Raw genomic sequence first — 11,670 nt, forward strand, 5'->3', positions numbered from 1 at the left:
TCAGCAACAACCGCCATACGCCATAAAGAAGGCGGGGAGCTCGAAGCGCGCGCGCCTCTCCAAGGGATGGCGACAATCTCGAAGCATCACTTCCTTCACCCGTTCCCCTTCTGGCTCTAGGCTCGGAAGTGGGGGGCTACTGTTACGGGGGAACTCAGCCACCATGCCCCACGTGACCGGCACGCGCGCCCTAGAAGACTACAGCTGCCCCTTGATCCAGCAGTCCGACCCCGAGTCGGATATCTTCGGCTTCGCAGCCCGACCCCGAGTCGGCTGCCCCTTGATCCAGCAGTCCGACCCCGAGTCAGATATCTTCGGCTTCGCAGCCCGACCCCGAGTCGGCTGCCCCTTGATCCAGCAATCCGACCCCGAGTCGGCAATCTCTCGACAATGACAGGCTGTTCCCCTGAAGCACGCCGCGACCCTCTGCTCCACTACTCCCTATAACGGTCGTATCCGGCGCTGCTCCACGATCTCCTGTAACAGCCGTACAAAGCGGAGCTCCACTACGCCCTGTCATGGCCGTACCCAGCGCTACCCCACGACGCCCAGTAACGGCCATGTCAGTGGCAACTCCATCGTGCCACACGATGACCAACCCCCCAGAAGGACCCCCCAGCCTGGTATATATGCGGCTGGGGGGAGAAGGGGGGGTAAGCAAGAACTTCCAGAGCATTCTCCTACTTGCTACTATTATCTCTCCTTCTCCTCCAATCTCCTCTGACTTGATCGTCGGAGGGCCCCCACTACCCCAGTGGTGGTGCGAGGCTTGCTTGCAGGTTTCCCGGTGGAAGGTGGAGCACAATCAACACCAACCAAGGCAACTCAGACGGAATCCCGTTCACACCGCTGTGCCAATCGTTCTCGGTTTGGACCACCAGTAACAGATACAAATATAAATAGATACTGAAAGTATGGATATAAATACAAATAAGCCGAATAATTAAACTTTATAGCTACAGAATCAAAGATATTACTAAATGAAAGGTAAATCAAGTAAATAGAATATTTATAATTATATAGTTATTTATTTTTTTTTAAAGTTCATTAAGTGCCATATAAAATTAAATAGGATTACAAATAAAATATGATATTCAAATACAGAATGGTTAGCTATTTGTCCATATTCATTTCTATTATTCTTTGATAGACATGAATGCAGATATTAGTCAGATGCTCATATTTTGATCCATATCTGGATAAGCTCAGATACGAAAATGAATGTAAATGATAAGGCTACAAATCGGTCGGGTCGATCCGTGATTCAATCCGATCTGACCCGTTTAGACTTAATTCGACTCATTTTGGAGGACTCGTGGGACTGAGTTGGGTCCTAAAATTGGACCCGTTCTATTTTCGGATCGGATCTGGATTTATTAAATTCATCCAACCTAATCCAAATGACCCCTATATAAAATATTAAAATATTATTATAAATAATAGCTTTTTATTTTGTGCTAGTTTCAACATTTAATGTAATAAATATTAGTGTTTGTGGTTACTGTTTATTATACGTAATGTACTAAATGCCTTGATTTTATGAATGCGGATGAGGAGAGAGAGAGAGAGATAATAGTACAGTTGTCAGTGTAATAAATGCCTCTTCTCTATTTCTAAATGCCTCTTCTGGGTCTTCTCTATCTTTGAGAGAGAGAGAGAGAGAATAGCGCTAAATGCCTCTTCTCTATTTCTAGGGCTCGTTTGGTTCGCAGGAAAAGGAGGGGAAAAAGTGTGGTCAACGGAAAAGTAATGAAATGCCTCTTGTTTGGTTGGAGTTTTCAAAGAAGAGAGATAAAAAAGCTGTATTCCCATGGGAATATTATTCCCACATTTCATGGGAAAGTCTTTCCCATGAGAAACATGAAAAAGTTACTTTCCCATGAGGTGGAAATCACTCCTTTTTTATTTTTTCCCAAAAAGACCCTTCAGCATTAAAGAAACATTAAAGAGGCATTAAAGACCTAATTTTTATTAAGGGCATAATAGGAATTATACATAATTTTCCTAGGAAAGTGGATGGTCAACCAAACATAAGCACTTTGGAAATTAGTCACTTTCCCATGGTTAACCAAACATGTCAAAAGTACTTTCCTAGGTATCCTCTTCCTAGGAATCTGATTCCCAGGAATCATATTCCTAGGAGGAAAAATACTTCCCGCGAACCAAACGACTAATAGGGCGAGCTTGAGCGGCAGACGAGGTCCTGGAGCTTGCTCTGGAGGTCGGCGTCGCCTCCGATGGCTGTGAGGAGCCCGTCAAAGGACACATGGCTGGAGGAGAGATACTCCACGGCCACGGGACCGAGGACCGCCATGGCTCGATCTTCGTCTGACCACACCGACGAACCCACTTATTCTCCGCAAACATTGGTCTTTCCTCTCGCCACCTGCTTCACCATCTCTCCAATTTTCTTTAGATTGGATTGAGTTATACATGTATCCAACTAAAATAACCTGTTGGGTTTGCTGTGGATTCGACCTGGCTCGGTTCAATTTTTTATTGGATCGAGTCTGGGTTCAAATTTTGAACCCGAACAAAAAATCGGATCCTGATCCGATCTAACCTATTTGCATCTCTACTAAATAAATATTGTCTAGTCTATTATCACTTTTGTGGGTGGCAGTGAAATATGATGGTGCTGGTAAAAATATAATATTCTTATTTGTTTAAAAAAAATAAATTTTTCTTGCTTTTTTTAAAAAAAATAAAAGTGATTTTTGAAAATAAAATACAAAAATAATAAAACCAAAAATAGTTTTATGTCAGTTTTTTGTACTTTTATTATAAAACTAGAAAACAAGAAATTAAACTGACATGAAATAAGCCCTCCAATATTTGCTTTCAACTATTTCGTATCTACTGGCTTGGATGACATGTGCATTGCAAACGTAATTTAGAAATGGGACCAAAAAAGTATAATTGAAAGAAATGGAACTTCCAACTGTAGCTTAATTAAGAAAAATGGCCCCTAAATGGTTAAGAAAAATTGAAATTCAACAACTTCCTGCAGATATACATATATATACTAACAATTATTACACCATGCTTAAGCCACAACATTACTTCAACATTTTTCAAGAGTCTACACCCCAAACCTTACAACCATACAGAAACCCAGCAACTAATACCTATGGTGTGATATACAAGTATCACCTATTATTTCCTGCTTTTATGCGCTTTACCCTCTTGTGTTACATCAGAATCCCTTAAATTACAAAGCAAAGCATCACGTCCTGCGAGAACAATATTGAAAAAGTCCCTTGTTTGTTCTGAGAGAATATCTATCCCATCGGCGAGCTTCTTGGCACTGTCAGCAACATCTGAAACAGACTTCTGCCATCTTTCTCTTTCCTCCTGGCTAATAGATTTTTCCAGTGTCATTACTTCCTCATGGTTGGCATCATCTCTGTGCCTCAAGATGTCCTCCAAGTCATCAACACCACCACTCAAAACATGCAATTTCTTTGCACGCGTATCAACTACTTCCAACTCTTTCAATAACACTACTTTCTCACAGGAAAGCAGACCCCTGACCTTCTCATTTACATCAGCTTGCAAGTCATGGAACGCCTCAGACCATAAGAAACTTTCAGAAACATACAAGTCTATCAGCGGCTTTGAGCAGCCTGACAATGCTGCTACGATGATGCTGCAAACAAATATAGTTTCGACCTTGACTGCATAAAAAGCTCTCATCAACACCCTTCCTTTAGGTGAGTTCTTGACCTTTGCCAAACAAAGTGTTCTTGCGAGCCCCTGCAGGATAGCAGGACAATTTTCAAACTTTGGGCTCCTTGAGTTAAGTTGCTGCATCCAGTCATGCAGATATGCATGAGCTCGTTTGATTTGCTTGGACGAAGGAAATTTGCCTGAGCAGTCCATGACATGCAGGGCATATTTGAGCAAGAGCTGGCTCTGATCCAATCGAGAGAGCTCGGAGCATAATGCAACGCAAATGTCAAGCAACTTCAGACTATCATCGAAGTGCATGTCAATCCACTTCTCCTCCCATTCTGAAACAGGGAACTCAAGATTCTTTAATAAAATCTTGATGTTAGTATGGGTTTCAGACAATGACTCCATAGCATGTCTCATCCATGTTAAACTAAGAATATCTGAGATTTCCTTAGGCTTGAGCTTTCTTAAGTTCTCTGCTAAGGTCTGCTCAAAGGAATTCAAAAGGGTTAATAGCTTCGGCGATAGGTTAGATCCCTTAGGAAATATCATCCTAAAGGGATTTCCAAAAGGGGAAGAACTATGATACCCCTCATGTGCTCGGCTCATTGTAATTCAACTGTTGTCATCAGAAGAAACTATTGTTAGCATATAGATAAATCAAGATATCAAATATGAAAATCAAAGCCTGTTAAAACTTAAGCAAGCAAACTTAGGTAATGTCAAACTCTAAAGGTATATGAAGTACAAAAAGTGAAAAAAGAAGGAAAAAATCCTATACTCTTGGCATGGCTTGAAACTCAAGCAAGCCAGCTTTAAATCGGTAGGTCAATTTTGATGAGTTGGATATATTTTTGTCGGCAATGTTAATTAGATAACTCTAACTTGTTACAATCAGAAGTTGGTTGAGTATCAGACCTAATGTTGTCGAAATCAACCAAGCACTGAAGGAAGTTCCATTTGACTGGAACTATTTCAAGCAACATATAGCATTAGCCATGATCATGTCAAAGATTAACTATTCTAAACTTGCTCAACTTGTAAAAAATATGGTCTATGTTTGTTAACATCAAGAAGGAACATTTTGATTAAGATTTAAGCATTATCATACCATCAATATTACATAAGCAAACTACACACCTTCCTCCGCTGTCTATGTAAGCCCTAGTAATTTCAGGGTAAATAATTGGTAAAGAAATATGATAAAGATTCCTCTTAAAGCTGTCAGCTTGGCCCGCTAGTAATGTCTTAGTTGTTGTGCTAGAAACCTGGGCTTGAATCCTGGCTTCAACACCTGCCCCTTATTGTCTAGCCCTTTATTGCCTGTGGGCCTCTTTCTACTCTTGAAAAAGAAATTCTTCTAATGTTAAATTAGTCAAAGACCTAACCTCACCATTATGCCATGTGTATACATGCATGCATGCATGTATGGTGGGGGCGGGCGGGGAGAAAGAGAGAGACGGACGGAGAAGATTGGTTCCAAAATAGCTCCTATAATGGCAATGATTTAATGAGCAAATATTGAACCAACAACCTGGATTCCACAAAGCAAGCACTGACCTTGATTCATATCTGCAGCCTAGAAGTTGTTTGAACCACCATGAAAGGTCCGCAGGAAATATGCACTCCGCCTCTCAAGATTCCAACCAGAACAACTCGCACAATCTAGCCAAAAGATTAAGTAGCACACGCCTTGCATAACACCCAATTTGAACAGGTCAACCCAGAATCTCCACCACCTCCATCCCTTTGAAGAGTCAATGTTGTCCCTTTTTTTTCCAAAAGATGAACTCCCACTATCAACCATTACCTTCACCAAGAAGTGTTTCTCCTATGGGCTGTTGCACAAGGTTCTCTTTAGACTTCAATCTCCTTAAGAAGCAATAATTCTTCATCCAAGTTTGCATTAGTATTATGCCAGGTGCTTATAGCAGTCATGCATCAATAGTTCTCTGTTCTTAAAGAAAAGGACCTTCCGACCAAAGTTAAAAAAGAAAAAAAAGAGAAAAAAAAGACCTAAAAGTAGTAATAATTAGCAAAAATCCCTATTATCCGTGTAAGAGAGTGTCCTCACAAGAAGCAAGAATCTTCGCATAGCTTGTAGTCACAGTATATCCAATAGCTGGAAACACCCAAACAGTGACTGCCAAAGGCTTCCTCTTTATCCTATTGAATGAGGACCATAAACATGAGCTAAACCTTGCAGGAGATGTCAAATTGCTGCCATGTCTAATCCTATTTAACAAAATTATAGCAACACCACCACTGGGTCTTTCTCAGAAGCATCACCACCATCACCACCGCCACCACATAAGATCAAAGCAATAAACGTTCCCAAAACTCTTTTAATTTGCATCCATAGCCTCAAAGAAACCTAGATTAGTTGGAGAAACTATGAGATGGTCTAGTCAGTATCCCTAGTCTTAGAGTTGGGTAGTATTCTCTTTAGAAACTACTCTATCTTTCTTGGACCATCCCTAAAATCAAAAGTTTCCAAGCTTGTAAGCACCAGCAAACCAATTCTCAGTTTTCCCCTCCACAACCTTATGAGGAAGAATATATAGAGAAGATGAACTACTACCTTATATACTGAGAACTAAACTATATTACTGGGGCACCAAAATGGAACATCAATTTTTTATATTTTGAAGCACCAAAGGATCGAGAAGTTTCTTGCTACTATTATTCAACAATTCACCTTGAATCATTACTATAGAGCATATGTATCGAATCAAGTCAACAAGATACATGAATTTACAGGTGAAGCGATCCATTTTACGGACCATTATATGAATTCAAGAACAGTGATCGTTATTGGGCAAGTTTTGCTTTATCATATCCCAAGTGCATTACGTTTGAAAAAAAAAGAAGCATTCTAGGTTATTTTACTTTTATCACCAGCACTGCTTAGGACACATCATGCAAAAGGTTTTATTAGATAACTGCTTCCTCCTCATCTATATTTTTTTCCTTTTTAATAAAAAAATTTCTTGATAAATATGCATTCGCATAAGAGAAAATCTCTGATAATGAATATGATATGGAAGATCTGAATGGATCGATGATTTTTAAATAAATTAAGATTGAAATTACCATTTCCAACATGATTTTTCAACGACCCTTTTTCATGAACATGGCACAAAAACCTCCTCCTCTTAATTTTCATGTCTATGGTAATTTCTTTCTTTATCTCTCTTAATCAAAACTGCACAAACTTCTAAAGAGAGAGACCCTAAAAAACTGCTCTCCCATGATGGCCAGTCGTCCATGGCAATTGCTGGCGGAAGGTCTCTTCAACTAGCATCATCTAAACTTCCTAATAATAAATAGGAGATCTTGAGGACTCTCAATAGGTCCTTCTCTTACAAACATCATCAATAGACAAAATTAACAAGACAAAAATGAACATGAAAGAATCAAAAGGTTCCATCACCGTAAAGATCCATAACAGATAATAGATCCAAAACTTTAGAGAAAAGCAAAAAATATCCCAAAAAAAGGGGCATCCACGCAGATACAATTGCATCATTTGATCTGGGTAATAGATGGAGGAAAAATGCAACAGGATCGCCAGATCTGGACCAAAATCCCCCAACCCAAAGGAAAATATCAAGCAACCCTAATGGATCTAAAACACTAAAATTATAGAAATCAATACATATAAGACTTTTTTTTTAAAAAAAGGGGATAAACACATAAAGATCAGGGCATGGCAAAGATGAGAGGAAAGGAACATAGACAGAGGCTTCTACCTGAATTAGAGCGTCGTAGAGGTCGGAAATTCCCCAGGATAGTTCCGGACGCGATTGAGGCTCGGAGCCGCTGGCCGAAATTATATAATTCATGTCCATCGGGATATGGCTAAAATCTTGACCGACTGGTGCTAAGTCTCCCATGCAATGTGGCAGTCGGTAATTGGATCACGTAGATCACCCAGTATCTAGAAGACATGTTGGGTCGGGAGATGGGCGGGAAATAAGCGGTGCGTCGTAAAATTTTCTTTTTTTTTGTGCAGGTGGGTGGAACTTTCCAAGTCTAGTCAGAATTGCCAGCCTGCCAACCGTTTAAAGATAAACATGCATTTCCGCTTTCCTTGAAGAGGCGACCATTGACTCACAATTACTTAAAAACAAAAAGGTGAATCCAATTACAATCTACAAACGTAACTAGACAAAGCATGGGTTACACTTGAGACGTTGGAGGAGGATTCACCTCTTTTTTTTTTCTTCTTCTTTTTTTTCATACGAATTTGCTGTTAATTAACTGTTTAATTTATTTAATTTATTTTAATTTATTATATAATCAAGCTAGATTACTTATTTAATAAAATAGTTAGATTTGAATATGTATTTTTGACCTATTTAATTAATAGGTCCAGTTCCGACTGATCAATTTTTGATCTATCATGTATTCGACTATCCACATCTTGTTCGACCTGATCCAATTGCCACCTTTATTATTGAATGACCTATTGGTCACTTTGACATATATGCAACTTATGAGAAGAGAATTGTGGATATAACTACGAGGTTGCAAGCACAGCAGTACACTAGTTTCCTTTTCACATGCTGTGTGTAGCAGAGCCGGCCCGAGCCTTAGGCGATCGAGGCGGTCGCCTAAGGTCTCGGGCCAATGGAAGGCCTCCGAAAGGCAAAGGAAGCAAAGAGATTGAGAGAGAGAGGGAAGTTTCTTGCGTCATGACCAAAAGGAAGCAAAGGCCCCATATAAAACGGGAACAGGAGCTGGCTACGAGTCTTCCCCCTTGATGGAAGGGAGGTGGAGAGTTTCCTGGCCTGCAGAGGGGCAATTTGGGAAGTTGGGATAGTAGTTTTGTTTTTGGTGGAGAGAAAGAGAGAGGAGGGATTTGGTTGGCTTGATTGGCTTGATACACGTCTGAAGCAACTCTTATCTTTCATCCCTTCTCTTTTTTGGTTTTGGTCTTGGTTTTCCTTCCCTCACATTACTCCTATCCAGCTGGGCCATCAGGAAGAAAGATAGGGGGATTGGAGATGGACTTCTTGGAGGGTGGAGATTCTTTTAATTTTCTCCTCTCGGTTTTTTCTCCCCTCTTGGGTGGTAGAGAGAGAAAAGGAGGGAGGGGGTTGAATGGCTGCTGTGCTGTGATGTTGCAGCTTGGGTACTCACTTGAAGGGGAGATGGTGGGATGGCACTTTTATTAATTAGATGGAGTGAATTTTCCATAATGCCCCTACTTTCTCATATAGGGACGCTCCTTTTTGGTCAAATTCTTTTCTTTACCTTGGAGGGTGGGATGACCTTTTCCTATTCTGCTCTTGCTTGACAGGGTAAAAGTATTATCAAGCATTATCTCAGTTATTTAATCAGTTTCATTGCCCTTTTCTTAGGGTAATTACTTTTCTGTGCTCCCATTCAAAAATTATATTAAATTAAAAAGACTTCTTGTTTATCTTTGGTAGATTCATGTATCTTTGTTCAAATAGTGTACATGATAGCTATCTATTTTCATATCATTTTTTAAAGTATTTTATACTTATTAAAAATTTTATTATTAAAAAAAGAGGCATCATTTATTGGATTCGCCTTAGGCCCCCAAATGTATTGGGCCGCCCCTGGTGTGTAGCCTCAAATGATTACAAAGGCGAGAGCGTAATTCTTGTGCCTCAAAGGCAAGGATACTAAATGAACACTCTCCATTCAGCCAAGAATTAACATTACTTGAATGAACACTCCAACTAGCGTCCGCTGGCGCACGTTGCCAACATTTGCGGAATTAATCCGCTGCTCGCGTTTGAATTTAGTGAAACGCCCGATTGGACGTTCGTGAAATCACCGCGGACGCGTCCGCAAAAAGACCGTTTTGCCTCTGTAATTACCCATATAAATACCCCTCAATTTTATCTCTTTCGAGATACGGAAAAAATAAAGAAAAATACTAAACAAATTCTGAAGAAAAGTTCTTCCTCCTTGTAGCCACTTGTGATTTTTATTTTACTCTTTTATATTTTATCCTTTTTCTTTCATTCTTCGCTGGATCTGCAACTTCAATCGGGTTCGTTTTGACTTCTTCCGAGACGTACTGAAGAAAAAGTTGTAAGATCGTCGTATCTCAGAGAAGGATTATCGGGAGACCCGTACATGGGGGCAAACACTTCTTTGGGACAGCGTCTACGCGCTTCGACCTGCCTCCAATCAGGCTATTTTTTCTAACTTATATTTTTAATTTAATATTAGTAGATCTGTAGGATTTGCAATTTTGTGATTTAATTTTATTAAATACATAGATTTATTTTGTACTAGAATAGATTTCTTTTGTGTTAAAATAGAATTATTTTGATGACGAATAATATATATATATATATTATTCCCTATAAAGATTTTTCATTAATTATAATATTAGATTCATTTGTTTATTTAGATAATATATTGCTAAAAATCCAAAGAAGTGTTTATTTATTTATTTTTTGTTAGTAATATATAATTCAGTAAATCATTCTAAAAAGGTAATAATTTGTTTAACCTCCAAGAGGTTTATCATACCTCTATTTGGACTCCTCAAGGAGTAATTTCCATATCTCATTCAAACGAAAAATTCGGAAATTGGTTAATGCATAATAATTAATTCATTGAATTGACTTATTAGATCTCAATCAATTATTCTAATAAGGTAATAAATCGTATAATTCATTAAATTGATATTTTAGATCTCAATTACAATAATTGATTTGCTAGCACAAAATTAGTAATCGATTATTGTAAATCTTATAATTCATTGAATTGACATTTTAGATCTCAATTACAATAATTGATTTGCTAGCACAAAATTTGTAATCAAATATTCTAATAAGGTAATAAATCTTATAATTCATTGAATTGAAATTTTAGATTTTAATTATAATAATTGATTTGCTAGCATAAAATTAGTAATCAATTATTCTAATAAGATAATAAATCTTATAATTCATTGAATTGATATTTTAAATCTCAATTATAATAACTGATTTGCTAGCACAAAATTAGTAATTAATTATTCTAATAAGATAATAAATCTTATAATTCATTGAATTAATATTTTAGATCTCAATTACAATATTTGATTTGCTGGCATAAAATTAGTAATCAATTATTACTAATTCAAAAAAATTTAAACAGAAAATTTAAAAATTGGTTAATTCGTAACAACAAATTTAAGTTTGCACTTAGGCTTTTGTAAAAATTGAATTTGTGTGATTTCTAGTGATTATATCCACTAACTAATAGTGTCAAAGAAAAGCTTGTCAAAAAGGCAAACGTGCCTAAGAAAGGCTGGTACTTAAGTGAGCCTAGTGCTCCACCACCGATCTGGAGCTGATCTGGCTATTATTTTTTTGATATATCAACTAGACATTCAAAATTCAATACAAATTTTAGTGCAATCTTTTGATATAGACTTTTTATCTTCATTTAGGTTTCTGTCCCTTCTCTATAACCTTGAACCTATGGCCTCCAATACTAGTGACCACCTTAGTGCCAAACCTGAAAAATTTGATGGCTATAACTTTAGAAGGTGGTAGAACTAAATGCTATTCTGGCTCACCACATCAGGATTGATCTCAGCCATAGGTGAGAACACCACTGAAGTTGATAACAGGTCCAACCCAACTACTTCACGATATGCTACTCGCCAAAACTCAAACTGAAATTCATCCTCCTCCCACACTGAACCTTCTGTCTCCACCAACACACCCTCTAGGACACCTGATGAAATAGACTATCATTGCATCCATAGAATCCTAAGTGTCCTTTCTGAGAGGCTGTGTAATATAATATTTATTACACAGCCAAGAGTGCCAAAGAACTCCGGGACACCCTAGAAAACAAATATGGTCTTGATGATGCTGGGGTGAAGAGGTTCAAGGCCTCCGACTTCAATAATTTTAGGATGGTGCACTCAAAGCCTATGAATGACTAAATCCATGATTTTGAAATCCTGATCCACCAACTTAGTGCTAATAGAACTAATTTGGATGAATCATT

General features: G+C 38.3%; 1 protein-coding gene across 1 annotated transcript; it reads right to left on the reverse strand.

Moving 5' to 3' along the window:
- Nucleotides 1-2,973: 2,973 nt before the first annotated feature.
- On the reverse strand, nucleotides 2,974-7,565 carry LOC103715797 (UPF0496 protein 4-like). Its single transcript, XM_008803555.4, has 2 exons — nucleotides 7,428-7,565; nucleotides 2,974-4,294 (listed from the first exon to the last, which is right to left on the reverse strand). The coding sequence occupies exon 2, from the start codon at nucleotides 4,282-4,284 to the stop codon at nucleotides 3,157-3,159; it is 1,128 nt and encodes a 375-aa protein (XP_008801777.2). The 5' UTR covers nucleotides 4,285-4,294; nucleotides 7,428-7,565; the 3' UTR covers nucleotides 2,974-3,156.
- Between the last annotated feature and the right edge of the window lie 4,105 nt (nucleotides 7,566-11,670).

The sequence above is a fragment of the Phoenix dactylifera genome, chromosome 18, assembly GCF_009389715.1.
Source record: "Phoenix dactylifera cultivar Barhee BC4 chromosome 18, palm_55x_up_171113_PBpolish2nd_filt_p, whole genome shotgun sequence".
Classification (NCBI taxonomy): domain Eukaryota; kingdom Viridiplantae; phylum Streptophyta; class Magnoliopsida; order Arecales; family Arecaceae; genus Phoenix; species Phoenix dactylifera.

Bases quoted from the DNA above. Each gene is read 5' to 3' on its own strand.
- LOC103715797 (XM_008803555.4), bottom strand. From the start codon at position 4,284: ATGAGCCGAGCACATGAGGGGTATCATAGTTCTTCCCCTTTTGGAAAT.